The sequence below is a fragment of the Hydra vulgaris genome, chromosome 01 (assembly GCF_038396675.1).
Source record: "Hydra vulgaris chromosome 01, alternate assembly HydraT2T_AEP".
Taxonomy (NCBI): Eukaryota; Metazoa; Cnidaria; class Hydrozoa; order Anthoathecata; family Hydridae; genus Hydra; species Hydra vulgaris.
This window is the reverse complement of record NC_088920.1, coordinates 37,160,925-37,184,407: the sequence shown is the minus strand read 5'-3', so window position 1 is coordinate 37,184,407 and position 23,483 is coordinate 37,160,925. Positions and strand designations below refer to the sequence as shown.

Sequence of the window (23,483 nt, the reverse complement as noted above, 5' to 3'; positions counted from 1 at the left end):
AGGTCTACATAACTGGACAGCTCTGTTGGTCACCTATACGCAATCATGGTGTTGAATAAGCAATTAAAAATTGATCTTTTATTATCCTAATACAAGATATTTAAACTTCCATTTATTGGATTTTACTCAAATTTCAAAAAAACTAAAATTAATAAAACTATTTTAGTTATTCTTGTTTTACTGTCTGCTGTGATAAATTTTACTGTCTGCTGTGATAAATTTTACTGTCTGCTGTGATAAATTTTACTGTCTGCTGTGATAAATTTTACTGTCTGCTGTGATAAATTTTACTGTCTGCTGTGATAAATTTTACTGTCTGCTGTGACCTAAAGAATCAGAAAACATGGGTGTACAGCTACGCATTTTAAGAGCAGTATTTTCTTGGCACGAAAAGCTGTATATAAATATTTGGTTTCTGTTTTTGTATTTCCTAGCTCTTTTTATTTTTTGATTCTTGTTATAATTTATAATGCTCTGAGAATAATATATAATGCCTGCAATGCATTATTTTTGTCTCAAAATCAATTATATTCAACAATAATATAATGTGTACTTTTATTTATTTTATATTTAACTATCCTGATTTTTTACTTTTAACTAATAGTGTGTATGGAACTTAGAGTCACTCCAAGAGTCACTTTGCCATAATAATATTTTACTCTTAAGTAAATAACAACATCTAACAACAAAATTAACTTTGTATTGTAATTCACTCTAAACATATTTAAGTTTCATGCCCAAAAATACATACATTATTGAAAATAATTGCCTAGGAGGTTTCTGAATTAGCTCATTGTGTTGAACGTAGTAATTAATAACATTATGAATAATTTTCAAAATGTTATTACTCACTATGTTTAATGATTATTAACTGGTATATTTTGCAACACAGTCATATTAGTTTTGAAGTGGTTTTTTAAACAATAAATCATTTAAAAATATATATTATTAATAAATAATAAAGTATGTATACACCTAAAAAAAATTTAAGACAACATTATTAACACTTCATATAAAAAACGAACATTAGAAAGGCTTGAGTCTAGATTGATTTAAGGTTATTGAAGGTTTTGTATGGTTTAAAAAATTTTTTTTTAGACAGATATTTGAATTTTATAAAAAATGAGTCATTTATGGTTCCATACATTGTGAAGAACATGGCGAGCTCCTTATCTAAACAGCCTCTTATGTAAGCTGTTTAATTATTAAATAAATTGCTAATTAAATATAAAATTTAATTTTATTCTTATTACAAGCATGTTTGAACGTTAGTGTTACAAAAATATATACATAACAATGCTTGTCTAAGAAATTTTTCATGGTTTATCGCACCATGAAAAATTTTTTAGACAAGCATTTTCTTTGGGTTTTCACACTAGCTATTTATTTATTTATTAGAACTTTATTTATTTGATAAAAATTTGACAAAGTGCTATAAAAGTTTTTACTGCTTGTTAAAAATATTTTATAATTTCTTACTCTAATAGAAAGCAGGAATATTAAGAATTGTTACAACAATTAAAGATTTTACAAAAAAGTGTTTACATTTTTATAATTACAATTTTTTTAGCAGAGCTTTATATTTTTTTACTTTGCTCAAATTGAAACAAATTTATATAGTTCATCATAATTAATATATAAAATATATAATTCATTACATAATATAAAAAATATGCAATAATTTAGTGTGTAATAATTTCATATTACATAAATATGAGTTTGAACAAAATAAAGCAGTTATAACATTCAAAAAAAATGTTTTTCAAATGTATTTAAAAAAATGTTTAATATTACAAAATGATTTTTAAATAATAGCTTTAATAGTAAGACAGCATTGAATAAGAAAGAAATTAATGACTGAATTAATTTATTTTCTTAGTTTTTTTAGTTAGTCTAATCTAATTAAAAACATTTGAATTTCAATTGGCACTCTTTTTCAATTTCTTCTTTGCAATAACCATGCCTTTAAAGAAGCATTGCAGTTTATTATGCAATCATTGGTTTATTTCAAAAATGACCATTTTGCGTTTTTCATCTGAAATACAATGGCATGCTTTTCTTTTATAAACATTTTTGGGAACATGATCATTTTGTCATTAATGCTATAGTGATATTACATGATACTTCACACCTAGTAAGTGATCGGGGCCCTGGCTCCGGCTAAAAATGAGACTTTTTTTGGACCCGGCAAAACTATAAGAATAAGCAGGGGCTGATAGCCGGGCTAAAAAAAATTTATAATACTTTTATGATATAAATTATGCTTACATTTACTATTTATTAAATACTGGCATATATTTATATATTTCATCAGTCATGCAGGATTGAGTTTTGGTTAATAGAACAAGAGATAAAAGCTCATTCAAGCAGCAACCATGATTAAAAGAAGAGGGGATGAGATACAACCATACAACAAGACAGAATTCAAGCTTGGCGGCTAGATTAGGCTCAACTACAATTAAAATCTGTTTTTGGACCTTAGAAGTAAAAAATAGAACTAGAATCATTAAAAGAAACAAATGACAACAGTATTTTATACAGGGACTTGTACTGTTTAATTATTCACAATTCCATTTGGAATTGTAAATAATGTTTAAAAGTGGAAACCTTTACAGATGATTACTTTGCGGTGGGTTTTGTATATGATTTCCATGTGAGGTCAGTAGTGAATGATACTTTGAGGAGACATAAAGTAAAAGGTTCAGTATGAGTGTTACCATTAGTTACCATTCATCAAAATAAGAATATCAACAATATTGCAATAATTGTTATCAGTTAATAAGTTTTGTTCAGGTTAAAATTCAGACCAATATTGACTGTCTATTCTAAGCAATCTAAAGATGATGACTTTAGTTGAGACTGGAGTATATATTTGTGTTATGAAATCATTAATACGATCTTCCTGACAGTCTTTACAGTGCAAGACCATATTGATATTAATTTCAATCATGATCTTCTAAAAAAGTTTACGAACTTTGGGAGTCTATCACCTACAAAAGCTTTTTAATCTTACTAATAAGTAGTAAAAAAAATCTAACTAATAGAAAACTGTTTTTAGATTTTTTTGTTTTTTTTGTTTTTTTGTTATTCACCTCCTCAAGGCCGAGAAGGCCACTACAGATGAGGAGGCTACTTAATAGTGGTTTTAACCCTCTCTCAACTCTATAACTCCGAAACACGAACCTTAGGGAACAAGGCCGCTGTGCGGAGAAACAAGTTGAGCGCGGTACTACCAGGGACGTGGTGGGGATCGAACTCGGAACCTCTCGCCTATGAAGCGAGCGCTTTACCACTACACCACTACCGCATTACAACTTTATATTGTGTGTATGTGTTATATATGAACATATATAACAAATGGGTATGCATATGTATACATTTTTTTTAATGTTTAGGTTCAAATGAAGATCTCCTGAGAAAGGCAACGAAGACTTCACAAGTATGTCATAGTTAAAATAATTTTCATGCTGGTAAGTTAAAAGTTGTAAAATATGTTCCATCTGCTGCTAAGTTAAAGATTGAAATAATTTTCATGCTGGTAAGTTAAAAGTTTTTTTTGTAGAACTTTTTTACAGCCTTAACTAGGATTTAAAAAACATTTTTTTTTTTTTTGTAATTCCAGAACGACATCAAGCTTTTAATAGCTATAATGTGTTATTTAAACCCTTGTTCAATTGTCTTAATAGGTTTAAATAAAGCATTATTTAAATCCTTTTTCTTAAATCAGAAGAGGTTTACATGAGTACTTGTTTCAGGACAAGTATATTCTACTCATTGTAGGTGTTATGGTGGCTGAGAAAACAAAGCTTTCTATTATTATTAAAATAATAATAGAAAGCTTCATTTATATATAAGTATTAAAAAAACTATTTTTTAAATACTTTCAACTTGGAATATCTTTGATATTTAAAATCATTTTTGGAAAAGTTGGCAGCTGTTATTTTTAAAAACAAGTCTTTTTTATCAATAATGGCAAGTCAGCTATTAAAATCATTATACGTATCTGCGTCGTAAAGATATTTTTTTTTTAATGATTAGAATGCAACTAGAACAAATGTGTATAACATAAGTAGTTATGTGTATGAATATTATTTGTTATAAATTACTTTTTTTTTTAAACTTTTTATAGGTTGCTTTAAACTACTGTGCACCTTTTTGACATAAGTTAATGTATTTGTAAATTTTTATAATCTAAATACAAAGCCAGATCTAAATTAATACTAAACTGGTGTTGAAAATACACCAGTTGAAAATACACCAAAATACATAAAAAGGTGTACTTGATACATCACAATGGTGTATGTAAAACCAAAAACAGTGTGATTAATAAAAACAGTATTACCACTATATTATTATATTTTATATAATTTTAAAATATTTTATTATTTTTTTATATGTAAATTGATATTATTATACATCATTATAAAAAAAATAAATTTGGGAAATATCTGACAAACTTTATGGCTTTAAATGTTCAAATTTTTTAAAGTATATATGGATATCAGGGATGGATCCAGCATTTTTTGGTTTTTGAAATAATCTTCTAACTTTCTGACATGTAGCAAATACATTTATATGTTTATTTTTATATCAAATAAGTAAATAATAAAATATTTACATCAAATAATATCAAAATTTGCTTTGCAAAAAATTGTAATGATTAAAGTATTAGAACAAAAAAATTTTTGTCCACAACTGCCAAAAAAATTTTGTCCACAACTGCCAAAAACATGAAAGCAGCAAGTTGATAAAATATTTTTTTACTACCCTCAATTAAAGTTATATTCATCGATAAATTTTAAATTTCATGCAATAATCTTTAAACATTAAAGTTTTTGAATGCTGATGGATTATACTATGAAATTTACAATTTATTATTGAATATAACTTTAAAATAAGGATGTTTTTTTGCAAAGCATCCTTATTTGACATAATTATAAACATATAAATGTTTGGTGTTTTTTCAATACCAAAAAGTGCTGAATCCGCCCCTGGATATATATGTATGTATGTATGTATGTATGTATGTATGTATGTATGTATGTATGTATATATATATATATATATATATATAATATATATATATATATATATATATATATATATATATATATATATATATATATATATATATATATATAACTTAAAATCATTTTAGAAATAAAAAAGAAGATGGGCAAAGAATTTTACAAAACTAAAGACGAATTATTTGAATCATGGTCTAAAGATGGAATAGCCTTAAATAAAGATGACTTTTTAAATCATTATCAAGATCTTCTTCATAAAATTAACGTTATTGACCAAAAAACATTTCTTCAAGACGCTGATAACAATCAAAGAAAAGTTCAGTCTGAAATATTTGAATCATTTTCCAAATCAAATTCATTAAAAAACTCTCTTACGAAAGATGAGTTTTTTGAATTTTACAAAGAAAAATTAGAGGACTTGTTAAAAATTCATTATGTGATTGGAATCGATGTTGGTGGAACAAATACTGATTTGGTCATTCTCAAGATGCCAGAAGTAAAAATAATGAGTAAATGTAAAGTCTCGACCACTACTGACATTAAATCAGGGTTAAAAAACGGAATAGTTACAGTCTTGAAAAAAGATGTACAAGAAAGGACTCAAAAAGAATATGGAAAATTTAAAGAAATACAAATAGAAAAGATTTCTTCAATTCTGATAGGAACTACAGCTTTTGTTAATTCGGTCATTCAAAGATCTGAAAATTTGAAAAAAGTTCAAGTGATTAGAATTTCAGGACCGTCTACAACTTCTCTTTATCCTTTTATCGACTTCCCAAATGATTTGAGAGAGAGAATTGAAGGTGATTTTCAATTCACAAATGAAGAATGTAAAAACCTAAAACTTACAGAGCCTAGTAATAAAAACGATAAATGTATATATTTGTCAGGAGGCTTTAATCATAATGGCAGCTTTGAATCAACTAAGTTCGATGTAGATCAAGTAAAGAAGGTAATGTTTGAGTTGGTTAAACATTACAGAAATAATAATATTTCTGCTTTAAATATTGCTGTAACTGGAGTTTTTGCTTCGGTTAACAAAGATCAAGAATTAAAAGTACAAAAAATAGCGACCAAAATATTTAACAAGGAAAAAATTAGATTCACTATTTCTCTAAGCCATAAATTGGGCGGGCTTGGGTTAATTGAAAGAGAAAACGCTACAATTATAAATGCATCTTTAAGAGAATACGCCTTTAAAACAGTTAAATCTTTCACAAAAGCATTTAAAGAACTTGGATTCAAAAATAAATTTTATTTTACGACAAATGATGGAACTTTAGCTTCTAGTGATTATATTGAAAAATTTCCAGTTTTTACATTTTCCTCAGGACCAATAAACTCACTTCGAGGAGCTGGTTTTCTTGTTAGAGAGAAAAACTATATTGTTGCTGATATCGGAGGAACCACGTGCGATGTAGGGGAAGTAAAAAATTACTGTCCAACAGAAAGCAAAGCATTCATTAGTATAGGTGGTATAAGACTTAATGCAAAAATGATAAACGTTAAGTCTATTGGTCTTGGCGGAGGGAGTAAAATAAAGTTTGATAATAGATTTTGTAAAATAGGACCAGAATCAGTCGGATATAAATTAACTACCGAAGAAGGAGGTCAAGCATTTGGTGGAATGTATTTGACGACAACAGATGTGGCTTTGAAACTCGGATATTGTATCACAAATTGTAGTTTTAATTATATGAAAGTAGACAGTATTAGAGCATCAGAAGAAGACTGTATTCAAGCTAAAAATGAAATATTAGTTTTAATTAAAAAATGCGTAGAATCAGTTAAAACAAGCTCTGTAAACGTTCCTTTAGTTTTAGTTGGTGGTGGAAGTTGCATTGTTCCAGTAAAAGAGTTGGAAAAAAAATTAAAAGATATAGGAATTTCTGAGGTCTATTTACCTCATGACTTTGATGTAGCCAATGCTATTGGTGCGGCTATCACTAAAATTAGTGAAAAAAGTTCAACAATTGTTGATGGTGGAAGTATAAAAATCAAAAGTCATATAAAAAAAAAATTAATATTTGATGCAATTGAAAAAGCTGTTAAACGTGGAGCAATAAAAGAGTTTACAACAGTAACAGAGTTTACAGAATCTCCAATGGCATACACTAATGATGGGTCACTGGAGTTATTTGTGAAAGTTGTTGGAAGTCTTAATCTAAGATTGTTAAAAAATAATAGAGAAAACCTAAAAAAAATTAACAATTTTGAGGAAAATTCTATGAAAAGCGATAACCGATGTTTTGAAGAATCCTTCGATTCGTACCTTACAGACGAAGATATAGTAGAAAACACCAATAACGCCAGCGTAATAAGTATCGAAGCAGAGCATATCGAAAATACAGTAGATTTTTTAAAAAAAACCGAAATAATTGCAATTTCTGACTTAAAACGAAACGAGTGGAATTTATCGTTGCAAGATATAAAATTCATTGCGCTTGGAGGAAGTATATTAGGAAGCGGAGGAGGTGGATCTCCCTACATGTTCTACTTAATTTGTAAAGACCTCTTAGAACAAGGAAAGAGAATTAGAGTCATTTCTCCTTCTGATATGGAAAAAAAAGATTTAGCTGTGCCTGTCGCTTTTTTTGGAGCCCCAAATTGCATATTTGAAAAATTATGTAATTTAAAAGAAATAGTAAATTCTTTCGAAGCTATAAAAGGCTTTTATAACAATGATAATAATATAAAGTACGTAGTTTCAGCAGAAGTTGGAGGTTTAAATTCTTTAGTTCCTTTAGCTTTAGGGGCTATTTATGATATTCCTGTAGTTGATGCCGACTTAATGGGTAGAGCTTTTCCAAAAGTGTCAATGACTATTCTATCGATAAATAATCAGCAAGTTTTACCTATATCGTTAGCCGACGACCACGATAACGTCTTCCTTGTACCAAAAATCCACGAAAATAACCAAGAAGTGCTTGAGACCCATTTTAGAAATATATGTGGATTAATTAGCAATACTGCATCGATTGCTTTAAGTCCTATTAGTAAAGATCAAATTCAGAATTTCGGTGTAAAATATTCGCTTAGCAAGTGTTGGCGTATTGGAAGATCCATTCTCTCCGCTCGTAAAAATCGTGAAGATTTCATGAAAATTCTTGAAAATGAAGAAAACGCAAGTTTGTTAATAAAAGGTAAGATTATAGAATGCAAAAGAATAATTGAAAATGCGTATAACATTGGGTTTGTAATTATTCAAGGAGATTCTTTCGATGAAAACGATAAGACTTTTTACAACAAGTTTTACAGAATTTGTATTCAAAATGAAAATCTGTTAGCCCAAGAAGTTGATAAAGTTATAGATAATGAAACAAAAATTGTTCAATTTGTTCCAAAGTTTGGTGAAAATCTTTGTTGCACACCAAACCTAATTTCTATTGTAGATGTTGATACCTTTGATGCTATTTTATGCGAGGATTTAAAATTTGGAATAAAAGTTCTTGTATTTTCTATGCCTTCACCTACTGGATATGATAATGAAAAAGCGTTAAAAGTTGTTGGACCACAAGGTTTCAAATACCAAGGAAAAAATGAAGATTTGAAAAATTGGTCACTAAATCAAGAATATAAAAGGATGAAAGGAGGATATGTTGTTCGAGAATCAATAATTACAAAATATGAAACAAATTTTTAATAAATTTTTTTTTTAATTAATTTTTTAGTATTATTTTTTCTTTCTAGTATTAATAGTATTTTTCTTTTATTGTATTATATAGTAAACTCTGTTACAGTAGAAATTATATAGTAAACTCTGTTACAGTAGAAATTATATAGTTAACTCTGTTACAGTAGAAATTATATAGTAAACTCTGTTACAGTAGAAATTATATAGTAAACTCTGTTACAGTAGAAATTATATAGTAAACTCTGTTACAGTAGAAATTATATAGTAAACTCTGTTACAGTAGAATTTAGGAGAGTTTTAAGGAAATAATTTTTTTAGGGAGTTCTTTTAAGTAATAAAATTTAAAGTAATATATACCAAACTGTTTCTTTTGTATGTTGCACTAAATTTAAGTAAAAAGGTATGATATAAACGCAAATAACAGAAATTGCGTCAGCCTTTCACTCTAAGAAAAAATCCGTTATATAAAACGAACTGCATCTGTCGCTATTGCACCAACGGGTTTTCCGTTATGTTAACGGATTAAAATTTTAACGGATTGAAGTTCGTCGATATTAGTCCGTTGAAGTTACGGATTTATTCCCTTCGTGCAACAAACAATTCGTTAAAATAAATGAATTATTGCACTAGGCGGCTTTTGCTGTTTTGGTAAAATAAAGAATTTAATACGTCATCGTATTGAATAATTTATTATTCCCTTTATTAAAATTAGAAAGGAATCATGCCAGGTAAAACTGAGATTTCATTACAAAATAGTCCATATTTTTAATATATAGATTATTTTATCATAATATTCAACACCTGATACAAGCAGTACTACAAACAAACATGATTGGGAGAGATTTTTTACCATGCTTTAAAAACGCTTTAAGTTTTAAATTGAAAACTAATTAAATATAAGAATTTAATTCAATATAGAAGCTTTCAATTACAATAAATATTAAATTATTTAAATAAAGTTTTAACAAAATTTTTAATATATATTTTATTAATACAGTTATTATTTTCAAGGTCAAAAAGCATTTATATAAAAAAACACAGACATGTATACAATTGTTACTATACTAGGCTTTAATTTTTAATACTGTTGTAAATTCGTGTGTGTGCACATTTCAATTCCAGTAACCTGTTGTCGATTCTTTAAAGATAAACAAATCTTAAAACACAATAAAGAAAATATTGAATATAAATGATATACCACAATATAAGAAAATAAATTTTTACTAATAACCCTGTAAGAAACATTTGTTGCTAATTCTTTATTTCTAAATTACTAATAAAAATTATGTTCTTTTATTAGTTCTACATTTTAATGTATTTAACAAAAATTAAATACAAAAGATAACCTTACCTGCTAACTATAAGGTTCTAAAATTTTAACACACATCAGTAGTTGTCAAGAAGAAAACAAAAGTCATTCAACTTTTTATTTAATAATAAACAAGTTAAAAGTATTTAAATTGATATATCATGCCTGAATGCTTATGTCCAAAGTAGCAAGTTCTATACAAATATAAACAAGCAATATATAAACGTAGTTGCAACTAACTTGAAAAAAAAAGTTTTACAACTAATTCAAACTTACAGTGCACAGTGGTCCAGAATTCAATTTTACTGGACAAAATTCATAACTAATTTAATATTAGGGCTATACTCACTAAAATTAGCATGAGTACTAATATGATGACTGCGTTTTTTGCGAAAGAATTATTTTTTTATTTCGTTGCTATGGATACCTTAATTTTGCTTACCAACAACCTATTTTTGGTATTTAGAGATATTTTACAAGTGCTATACTCACTATATTTGGCATGAGTGCCATTATGAGATCGCGTTTCTTTTAGAAGTGATTGTTTAAGTAGTTGTAAAACATCTGAAACATTTTATAATTTGTTCAGTGTGATGTTGATTTACGCAGTGATGAAAGAATAGGATCAGTTGAAACTAGGAGTCTGTCGATCAGATCAGTACTTGCTGCTCTTTTGTGTGTTTTCGGTTGAAATTTTTGCGGTTAGATTTCATGTCTTGATTTCTAGCGTGTTGAGCTTCCTCTGACATAAGTCCGATGGGTAATGTAAGGCTTTTAATTATTTCATGTCTATGTATCAATACTTTGTGCACAGATTGAGCTTGTAATACCATGGAAAAGGGGACATATATAAAGTCTAACAGTGTCAAAACAATAATCCTTGAATTTTAAGCAGTCTATTTAATATCCTGAAGAAAGTGTTACCAAGATAATGTAAAATTTGAATATAAAGTTTTGGTCAATACCCAGAATTTCAGCTGTTTTTTCAAATGCTGGAAAAGCACGTCTTAAAGTTTTATCAACGTTGATTGTTCCAGAACCACCACTTTTAGGAAAATCAACAATAAGTACCATTTTGTTCGTAAAACCAGTTTTAATCTTTTGTTTAGCTAAAGATGTCCTTTAGTTGTGTTCTTCAAATCTTGCTTGCTACTTTGTTGTTGTTGTTTTTTATATATATATAATGTGCAAAGTCATCTCAAAAAATCGAATGAATGCATGGAAACTGGAAAGACCATATTTTAACTCTCTATTAATATAATCTATATGGAGGATATCAAGACTATTCATATCTTTTGGAGAGACACCACACATTGCATTGGTTTTTTCATATAATATCGTTTAAACCTTCCCATCAATCGTTGTAAGTTCAATAATACAATTTACTTCAATAAAAGATCTGCAAACCTCTAATAAAATCATACCCAAGCTTTCTATTTCCCTTTTAATGTACTGATTTTTTTCAATCACAGATTCCTTGGATTCCGTTTTGTATGCAAATCTTATGGGTCTACAATAGGCTGTGGATGAAGACTTTTGATTTCTCCAAATAGGCACCTTTTTGTTGATGTTGTTAAATCCATTCAAATCCAATGGGACTAGACAAGTAATAAATACTAATTCTTCACGTTTTAAACATCTGTTCATGTCAGGCTTTGATAAAACTTGTTTATAAATGCTTTGGTCAATAGCACCATCAAAACCAGCCTTACAAGTGAGTGTCATTGTTTTTATTGCTTTGTCGTTCAAAATCGAGTGCCTCAGATAAGGTTTCTGAACTGCACAGATTCTTTGCAAAGTATGAATCATTAAATCTTTTAAAGAAATTGAAGCTGAATAATTCTCCACTGTTTTATTTGCAGGATAACATTGCAATTTTGCATCCCTGACATCATTGCAAGCGAGTTAGATGTTATATTCTTTCTCCAATGATCCATTTCTAATCAATTGATAGGAAGCTTTTGTCAGACTGGCATCAATTATTAAAGCCAGTGCTTCGTCTGCTGAGTATTTACTTGCTTTATCTGTATTTGAAATATTTAAAACGTTCTTAGCAGCAATAACAATAGATTCATCTAATAGTTCATTGGATAATTCAAGTAAGCCAGATACTCGCCGTTTTTTAATTTTATTAGAACTATTATCAAATGCAACTGGTTTTCGACCACGTCTACTTGCAGTTGGTTTGTTGTCTTTTTTTTTTTTTTTGACATGTAAATGTTCATTAAACCAATTCGCAAACTTCTTTTCAAATTTTTGACAGCATAGTTTGCAGATTTCCACTTTTTTTTATACAAGTAAACAAATCGTTTAACAGCATGCCTAAAATAAACGTCTTTAAATTCAGCAATTTTTGGCTGAATAAATTTTAATATATCTTCAGTAATATTTTGTTTTAAAATACTAAAGTTGTTCTTTTGGAGAAAATTATGAATGTCTAAGTTTAATAAAACCATATCTACATAATTCTTATACAAATATTTTGTCTTTAAAAGTTTAACATTATAATATATATGCCGCGTGGACTACTAATTCGTGTTTGCAAGCATTAGTAATTGAAATTAAAAGTAATTAAATTACTGTTGTGTTAATAATTAAAATACTTACAACTACCAAAAATATTTTGTTGCAATGCTATGCAAAGTAAGGTATCCATGGCAACAAGAATTGTGAATCTTATTTTAAAATATACGCCCAATATTGGGTAATTAGAGCAAATAAAATACTGTTAAAACAACGTTAAAGTAAAAATAGGTTGTTGCAATTCAAAATTAAGTGCTATAGTAATCAACTTAAAACATATATAAAATTTGAACGGGGATTTAAGGGGACGAGCAAACAATGGAAACTCGATTGAAGCACCATATAGCTCAAATAAATATAAAACATCACATGGCAAATTAAACTTACTGCAACAAACCTTTTATCTGCGATTTAAATGTGGTTTAGGAAAAACGGTTTTTAAAACTTTATCATTTATAAATAAAGAACTATAATATATTGACAAATCTAAATCAAACAAACAAGATTTAAAAAAGTAATCTACAGAGGAAGCATTTCATAATTTCTTGTGGAAACTCTTTTTAATAAAAAGTTCAGTTGTTTTTCAACGGATTTGAATATTTATTCCGTTGAATCAATGAAATTTCGAAAAATTGGTAAATTGTTAATTTTTCTCCGTTAAATTTGTGATTTTTGGTTACGAATTACTTCGTTAATTTAACGGAAAAAAGCAATCCGTTGCTTTTTCTAGTGTTCATACTGTTTAAAATAGTAACTTTCAGACATGGAACAAATTTCAAACCTGGATATGTTATGATAATATCAAATGGTGATGTTTTCTCGATACCAGCTGCGGCTTAAACCTTAGAACAAATACCTAAACCCAAATGTGATGGCTATGTGTCGCTGAATTTTATATTTTCAACTTTCTAAACTGATTTTATATTCATTTAAAGATTTCATATTTTATCTAACAATATGTTCCCTTACGCAAATATTCCATGGAAAATCCATGGAATTCTATAAGTAAACTATGGTTTTTCCATGGTAAACGGAAATTCCATGGAATTTCCATGGGTGAATCATGGTGCTTTTTTTTCGTAGCTCACGTTGCACCATGGGTTTTACGAATGCGCTTTTTAAGATGCTGTCGTAATTCGAGTAACAAAATTTTCTGCATTCTTCTGTTTTTCTGTATTTAATAAGATTATAAATTATATGTTTTTTATAAAGCATCACATTAAATATGATTCAAACTAAACATATTCACATGAACAACTAGACATATTTGCAATAGCTAGAATATGATAAATTTATGCAAATTATAATGCATCATAATATGATACTATCAAAGATGTTGGTCTCGAAAATCTTGGTCCCGAGACTCATTTAACTATCTTGTTCTTAGTCTTGGTATTAAATCAAAATGTTGTGGTCTTAATCTTGGCCTATACTGTCTTTACGTCTCTGGATATTATTACGTCTCTGGATAATGCATTTTAAAATGCATATATTTATCATTTATACCTTTATATAAAAATTTCCATGGAAAATCTATATAAAAACCCATGGAAAAACCACGGGTATTTGGAACGCGTTTTCATGGAAAACCCGTGGGTTATCCATGGAAAAACCATAGATTATCCATGGAAAAACCATGAGTTATATATGGAAAAGCCATGGGCTATCCATGGAAAAGCCATGGGTTATCCATGGAAAAGCTATGGGTTATCCATGGAAAAACCATGGAATATCCATGGAAAAGCCATGGGTTATCGATGGAAAAACCATGGGTTATCCATGGAAAAGCCATGGAAAAACCATGGGTTATCCATGGAAAAACCAATGAGTTTTCCATGAGAAAGTGTTCTAAATACCCATGGAAATTTGGAAATACCCATGCGTATTTGGAACACCTTTTCAAGGAAAACTCATGGATTTTCCATGGTAAAATAGTATGTTTTGTTTTCAAGTTTTTTTGATCTAATATTATTTGAATCGTCATATTAAACCATAAAAAGCAAATTTTATCACGCAAGTTGCTAATATTATTGAGTTCTTTTAATCTATGGGATCGCTTTAACCGAATAAAATTAATAAACAAATTTAAATTTTATTGAATCCTACAAATTTTTGAAAAATAGCACCAAATTGAACCTAAAACCTAAACCTAATTGAAAAAAATGCACCTAAAGCATTAAAAGCTTGCACATGTATAAACTGAAAATGAATAAAACAAAAAATTACAAGTAATATCATACTATAAGTGATATAGATAGAGTGATAAACAATTGAAATAGATTAAGAATATAATTTTTACAGAAAATATAACAATTTACATGTTTATTATTTTATATTGACTATTCGATAAAAATAGTATATATATATAAATTTGATAATTAATAACTTCAAGTTTCAACAAATTAAAAAGAATCATCATTACAACATATTCAATCCAAAAAAACATCAAGACCATTTATAAGTGTGATTGCACCACCAACTGTGTCTGTAGAACCAGGTAAACGTTAAACAAAGTAACATTCACATTTTGATATTCATTATTGTTTTCACCAATTAGTACCATTGTCTATTTCACCAATCTAGACAATACATCATACAATTAATATAAACATATTAACTAATTTTTTTTATTTACTAATTCATTTATACTTATAATTATTATCTATTATAACTTAATTTATAATTACACAATAACACACAACTTTTTGAACGTTTTATATAAATGTTGCCAAATGTTGGGTAACATTTATATAGAAAAAGTAGCAATGAATATATCATTATTTATAAGTAACAATTATAAGATTATTACCTCTTTTTCGCCCAAGCCATCTGCATGATGTACAACATCACTTATATTTCCAGTCAAACAATTATTGCCTATAATATAATTTAAATAAAATGATAAAGTTAAAATAAAAAGATTCATGCAAACTAATACATATATAAATGTTCCCTGTATGTTAGTAACATTTATATAGAAGGAGGCAGTAGCAAATATAGTATAACTTATAAATTGTAATTTAAAAAAAAAAACCTACTTCTTCGTCTGAGCTATCTGCACGATGTACAACATCATTTACAAACCTGTTTTCTTCACATCCTTGCCATCTTTATATATATTATAAAAAAGGAACCTGTAAATGTACGGCTAAATAAATGAATTAAAAATTTATATTGCCAGTCAAACCTGGCTGCTGATAATGCAGTAATTTAAATAAAATGATAAAGTCAAAATTTAAAGATTTATGCACATATGTAAATGTTACCTGTATGTTGGTAACATTTATATAGAGCAAGGCAGCATCAAATAAATTATTTCTTATAAATAGTAATTTAAAAAAATCTTTCTTCTTCGTTCAATCTATCTGAAAGATGTAAAGCTCGCCAGTCAGTTTCCTACTTATAATGCAGTAATTTAAATAAAATGACAAAGTTAAAATAAAAGAACTTATGCACACACTATTAAATTCAAAAACTTATCATTTTTTTACTTTACTATTTAAAACATAACAAATGTAATAAATATGTAATTCATTAAGTATAGTAATGTAAAAACATAATAAATAATAAAGTGTGTGCATAAGTTAATTTATTTTTACTCAAGGCAAGCACTTCACATTAGTTAAATATAAAAAAATAAAAATAATTATATTATAATAAATAATAGTGTATTTTTTAAACATTGCCTTTATATGCTTATACTTAACTGAGAAGTAAAATCTTGTGCATTAATTAACTTCCCTTACAGATATATTTAAAAAATTACTGTAGTTTTCCTTCTCCAACTAAGTTTTTCTTAGAAAATTATTACAAGTTAAATCCCAAAGGTTACCCTTATATCTTTTCTGGTTAATTCAAACTCAATTTACTATCTATTTAGACAGCTTTTGAACTATTTTTAAGAATATTAAACGCATATAAAAACTGACAATGTTATAAATGATATAAATGATGAACATTATTTATATCGCCAGTCAAACATGTCAGCTTATAATGTAGTAATTTAAATAAAGTAACAAGTTAAAAATAAAAAGGATTTATGAACAAAATATTACATTATTTACATATTCTAATAATTCTGCTATTTAATAGTAAAGAAAAAACATAATAAATATCCCTACTAGATCAAGTCGCTTATTAAATGCCGAATTGAATGGTTGCGTCAACAAAAAGATAAAAACAACTTAACAGAACTAAAATTGAATAAAATATATATCATAAAATGAAGTTTTTTTTAATAGTTAATAAACATTTACCAAACAATAAAGTGTTTTAACTTCAAACATTTTTATGCGAACTAAACCCATAAAAAAAAATTAAAAAAGTTAGTTCTAGTTAACTTTTGTATATTAGTTATCTAATCTTATACGATGCACTGCTCATCTAAGCTTATCTAATATATTTGATAAGTTTTATAATATGTATTAATTCACTAGTTATCTAATGTACATAAAAACTAAAATATTTGTTGTAAACCAAATCAACATTTGTTGTAAACAATCAACCAAAAATCAAACTGATTCAGTTGACATATTTGTTATACTATTGCAAGTTATGCAAAGTAAGCAATGCTATTGGCAATAGCTAGAATAAGTATATGCATAAGTAATATATAAATAAATATATATATTTATTTAACGACACTAATTAGTGTTTGAAATTTATGGCTACGCATAGTTCATGGGTGGCGGAAATCACTTGCCTCTACGTTTTTTTCTGCAGCTATTCGGCTTCCTTGAAATTTGCATCCCGATTGGCAGATTCCCCCAAAATTTTACTTTAGAACGCAAAATATTTTGTAGATATTTTTATAATGCCTGAACTATCATTTTTTATCATTTTACTCAATATTTTGTTATCTACTTATTTTATTTTATTGTTTTTGTATGGTGCGATAATATTAGCCATGATTGCCATTAATAAACCAGCGGATCTATATTGACTTGTTTACTTATAGGCCATTGTTTTATTATTTGTTTAGGATGGCTAGAGCGTGAGTTATTGTTCACCCTATCCCTGTGTCCTAAATTTTAATCTTCCTACAAAATAGTCTTTACATTCATTTATGATTCTCACCAAATGACATCTCTACAATCTACTTTTATTTTCACATCTCCCAGGTCTACGTAACTGAACGGCTCCGTTGGTCACTTTTTGCGACCATTGTGTCGGAAAAACAAACGATTTTTTTTTTCAACAAACACATATTAAAATGTTACTTTTAATAAAAAATAAAAGTAATTAATACATGTGTATAAACTTATAATAATTACTTTAAAGGAAAATTTCATTGTATTTTATAATTGAAAACTACTATGTTGAAATTGTTTGATTTATTTGCGAAGGCGTTTATGCACTAAAGGCTACAGTTATATGTGTACACATGAATTATTGTACACATGAATATATTGTACACATGAATTATTATGCCATATAAGATTTAATATATTACAGTTTTATGTGTAATATTAAGTTCTATTGTTACTAATAATAGCAATATTAAGCTGGTATTTTTTTATAAAACGGAGATCCTTTTTTTCCCTTAAATATAGACAAGAGAATTTTGTCTGTTTCTTTTATACGTTGGCACTGTTACTACTGTTAATAAAAAAATCAGAACTAGAAAAACATTCTTCTTTTACAATAATTGTTCTTTTAAACTCTTTTGTTTGGAGTCAATTTGTTGCAAATTTCAAATTTGTTTAATGTTTTTGTTGGTCAATGACACATCATTGTATGGTGAGAATAATGTTGTTCATAATGTGCAAATTTTACATTTTTTATTATATGATGTCAAGATTGGAGCTAATAGTCTTAGGGTCATTATAGTGTTATTACAGTCACTTTATTATTGTAACTTTACACAATATTTGAAGGTTTAAGAAAAAATTTGTTTATACTCTAAAGATGACAATCGGAAAAAACATAATAAAACAAAAATACCTCGTAAACAAATTAATATTTTTTAGTTTTCTAAGAGTATTATAGGTAGGTAATAAAAAAATAGTATTCAAAAAAACCCTAAAAAAGTTTATTATTATTTCATTGTAAAAAATCAATTTATTCAATTTCGTTAAAAGTTTAAAAAAATAAAAATAATTTTACAAAAATAAATATTTTTTTTCATAGTATATGCTATGAGCCAACTAGCCCCGTGAAAATTTTATCTACTTATCCCAAAATCTTTTTTTTAATAATCAGTCTATAGATCTTTAAAAACGGCAACTGATAAAAAAAATCTGACTAGAAATAGTAAACCAATTGTGATTAAAACTTTTACAATAATTTTTTTTTCATACATCTAACTATTTTCTTTGTAAAGTAAAAAGAAAGTGATGTTACAAAAGTTACGTTTTTGTCCAAAAAACCCATAAATCCCCATATCTCCCATGCGCATGGGCGAATCCTTACAATACTTCAGTGAATAATGAAATTGTAAATTAGGAAGATTCTATGTAATTTTTGGCAATTTCTGATGAAAGAACCTGAAGTTAAACGCATTTCGTCAACTTACCTCTGTCGCCAAATATCCTCGATCTCCCCTACTCATTTACATATTAATTAGTTACATATATATATAAGTTAGTAAAAACACTTATCTAACTTTTATCTTCTACAGCATGTTTCGCCATCAGTAGGCTCATCAGGAAGCTTCCTGATGAACCTACTGATGCCAAAACATTCTGTAGAAGATAAAAGATAGATAAGTGTTTTAACTAATTTATTATTGCTCTGTTCTTTAAGAACATTGAGCACTTTATTTGTAGAATACACTGACATAATATATATATATATATATATATATATATATATATATATATATATATATATATATATATATATATATATATATATATAAATTTCTTATTACACATTATTTAAATTTGGATCTATACAAGTTTATGTATTTTTATTTTTTACTTTTTTTATTTTTAGGTGCCCACGAAGGCCTTACGGTCTTATCACAGAGCACCATGGATGAGCATTTAATAGGAAGTTCACGCCTCCTTCCTAACTGATGTCGCAAAACTTTCCCAGAGGTGGGTTTGAACCACGGATTCTTTGTTTCTGAGGCAAGTGCGCTACCACTTCGCCACGGCTGCTATACTTATTATATACTTATTTATGTATTACTTAAATTTACATTAAAATTTACCTTACCTCTACAACAAACTTGTATCTAAAAATACCACAATTACAAAATTACATTTCCCAAATTCTCTGAAAATACTATTAAAAAAACTTCTTCTAAACATAAACAATTTTACGAACGTATATTAAAACAAACAACTAAAAAAACCCTAAAAAATTAACTTCAAGTATACAAAAATATTGCAACCAATGATATATATTATATAACCAATGATATAAATGATAAATATATATTATTGATCGCAACATATATAAACAAGCGATTTCGTGACCACATGGTCCTCTGCAGGTTTTCCACGTTCTTTCAGCAGAGTTACTTTTTTTTTTTATTATTTGTACCGAAAAAAGTTCCTATTATATGTACAATATTTTATTCTATATATTGTTAATGAATCAGTTTATATTTATTTGTAAAACCAAAGGTTTGTAAAAATTTGTAAAAATCAAGTATATGAATAACAACCCCCCCCCCCCTCTTCCTTTCCCCAGTTTTAAACTGGGGAAAGGAGGGGGGGGGGGAATAAAGAGGAGGGACGCGTGCATTATGTCTCTTAACAATAAACTTTCAACTTTCTGTTGTAATAACTACATTTTATGCATAGCATGTTTTTAAAAGTTTCATAAATTTACCTTTAAGTGCCAAATACTCTGTATTCTTAGTATTGCTCAACTATTGTTTAGTATTGCTCAAGTTCTCTGTTCAAATAAAATAGGTAGAAAAATTAAACATACGGAACGTTCAAACGTTTATATGGAAGATCAAGTTATCTTCGGCCCCATGCACGGGTACGTTGTACATTTCTAAATATTATAAATATGATAACATTAACCAAATAATATTTAGTATCTATATAAATTATTTAAGCAGATAGGTAGCATCAATTATATTTTTCACATAATTTCTCATAATTTTACATGAGATTTTGTGCCAATTTATTATCTAAAAATGTTTTTTATGATATAAAGTAAAATATGGCCTTCAAATATTTTCAAATGCTAACGTGATGCGGAAAATTAAAGCAGTTAAGAAACGGCAAACAAGGGTTGATTTTAAAAAACAAGTCTTATATAGTATGAAATTTATAAAACATTTTAGCAAACTCAAGATTTCTGAAGTTACAGTAGATGCAGAGTCAATAGAAGAAGAACTATTTGCAGTAGTGACAAGATCAGCACGAGATGCTCAAGTAAAAGTATAGTCAAAACCATTTTAAGTTGAAATAGTATCTAATAAATGCAGTAGTAGCATTAGTAGGTAGTTGCATGACTATCAAGAGATGTATTCTTAACAAAGGGTAAAGTTGCGTTTAATATTAAATATATATATACTTAAAAATGTCAATATATTCTATTAAATAAAAAAACATGTTTTATCATTTTTGCGTGAAAATTGTATAAATTTGTTAAAGAATAAGTTTAACCGAATTTAAGATATAAATCTTCATAGACAATAGTGATGTTCTACATGTTTCTTAATTTTTTCTCAGAAAAATTTTGTAAAGTTGTTTGCAAATCCAGCTGTCTTGCTTCTTAATTGACAAAATCGTTGAAATATTTAATCTTGATCTTAGAAAATTTATTATAAGGATATCTTGAATGTGTCTTTTATAATTTAAAGAGTCTATATTAGGCTTTTTTTTTCTTTTGCCTTTGTAAATGAAATGTTTTTTCGTATCCGTAGCCGTTTATTTTAAAATTCTGGATATATTTTTAAGTCTTCAGCGAATGTTTTTGCCTTAACTAAGATGTGCTCAAATCTATCTAAAAAACTTGTTTGTTGAAGTCGCGCTTTAAGTAGAAAATCTAACAACAACATCAAAAAGTCGAACAACAAAAAAACAAAATGTTTATAAATACATAAACGACTCACGCAAATTCTTGCCTGAAGTCGACTAATAGTTTGAGAATTCGAAAAAAAATTATTTTATTGATTATTATATTATTATATAAATTGTTATATAATTTTAATATTGAAGTATTCTAAATTAAATAGGCTCCAAATTTAAATGAAAAAATAGTTTAAATGTCGTTTCTATTCTTTTAACAGCATTCTTAAGGTCTCCGAGGGGCCCTTTTCAGCGCGGAGCCCGACGCGACCGCATCACTCGCGTCACTTTTTATTCGACTCAAGTGTAGGTACTTTAAGAGAGGCGGAGGGTACTCAAAAAAGCGCATATCAAAATGCGGGAGTGGGAAAAAAAAGCGTACGTACTTCATGGACGGCCACCAAGTATATGAACAACTACATCAAGTATATGAACAACAATATATGAATAAACAAATAAATAAACATTAACAATTTTACGATCGTATATTAAAATAAAAATCTAAAAAAAAACAAAAAAATTAACTTTATGTACACAAAAATATCGCAACTTATATAAACAAGCGGTCCATATTGATAAAATCAACATTTAAAGGTAATTCTATTTTAATAAAAAATACAAGTTATTTAATACAAGTAATAAAAATTACATATGTAATTCTATTCTAGTAAAAAATACAAGTAAAATACCTAATGAAGTAACAAGTAATCAACTCTTTACCATTAAAAGTTATTTGAAAGTAAGGACAAAATATTCTATGCACAAGTTACTAAAAGCTACTACTTACTAAAAATACTATTACATTGTTATCATTCAAAATGTTTTGTTATAAATGCTCAGTCATATTTTGGAAGGGATGATAATTACTGTACCTTACTGTGAGTGTTATTTTTTTCAGCAAAAGCCAACATGTCATAGTGGTGAAAAAATGATCAGTTAAAAAGAGCTACTGATAGGGCGAGAAACATAGACCTACTATGACCAGTTTACCACTGGTACATGGCAGCAAGGGGGCTGTTTATTAACTGCGTCAATAATTTTTTTGCGATTTTTACCTTCCCCTCTCCCTTGTCAACAGTCGGAGAGTAAAGAGTCCTCTCCCATGTCAAACTTCCAGAGACCCTCCTATAAAAAAACGTCAACATTCAATGACCCCCCTCTCTCCTCGAATGAATCAATTTCGATGATAGTGTTAAATATTTGTCATCCGTGAATGTGCCAATCCTCACTTTAACTTTAGACCTAATCCAATATCTTAGTGAAAGTCAATTATTTCTAATAGAGTCTAGTGTAACAGAAAATGCATTTAACAAAATGCATATACTAGGGGTTGGCAACCTTTTAGAACGGAAAAACGAAAAGTGACTATTTGCAAAAAATGTCAGTTTTTAAAGTGCTTCTCATGGCCGACGACACAGGTTTCGAAGGGGAGAGGCACAATCGTCAATTTCTAAAAAAAGTCCTCTATATCTAGAATTTTCTTTAAAAAAAAAAAAATAGGCCCTTTATTAAAAAAGGGAGGTGAGGGAGAGGGGAGGAGGAGGGATACTTGCCCCTCGGCGCCCAAGTTTTGTTGGCCCTGCTTCCAACATCTTTATTATACTATTAATATTTGTGCATAAAACTAATCTTGACATCGAAAGAACCACTTTAGGCTTGCGATCCTCAGGCTGCTCTTTCCTTGTATAAACATTTAAATAATATAATGTAGACTATGAACTTGTTACAAGTAAACATTTCGTTTGTACTTATTTAGTTCTCTATCTGTTGGATCTTTTTAAAGCACAACACGGTTTTTTAAAAGCAGGAATATAGCTTTATTAAAATACTGAAGGTTGATTGAGTGTGTAACACAGGACTGCAAACTCTATCAAATTTTAATTCTTTTGAGTAGTTAAATTTATTTAGAAAAATAATATTGTTGACATCAACTTGTCTTGACCTCCCAAGAAACATTATTTGTTTCTTTCTTTTAAATAAGATAATCATATTAATTTTCTTTAATTGTACAT

At 27.8% G+C, this 23,483-nt stretch overlaps 1 protein-coding gene across 1 annotated transcript; it reads left to right on the top strand.

The window, feature by feature from the left end:
* The first annotated feature begins 1,059 nt into the window (after positions 1-1,059).
* LOC136075317 (uncharacterized) lies at positions 1,060-9,013 on the top strand. Its single transcript, XM_065788069.1, has 4 exons — positions 1,060-1,189; positions 3,396-3,538; positions 5,159-8,751; positions 8,916-9,013. The coding sequence occupies exon 3, from the start codon at positions 5,173-5,175 to the stop codon at positions 8,668-8,670; it is 3,498 nt and encodes a 1,165-aa protein (XP_065644141.1). The 5' UTR covers positions 1,060-1,189; positions 3,396-3,538; positions 5,159-5,172; the 3' UTR covers positions 8,671-8,751; positions 8,916-9,013.
* Positions 9,014-23,483: the final 14,470 nt, after the last annotated feature.

Coding starts and splice junctions, on each gene's coding strand:
- LOC136075317 (XM_065788069.1), top strand. CDS start 5,173: ATGGGCAAAGAATTTTACAAAACTAAAGACGAATTATTTGAATCATGG.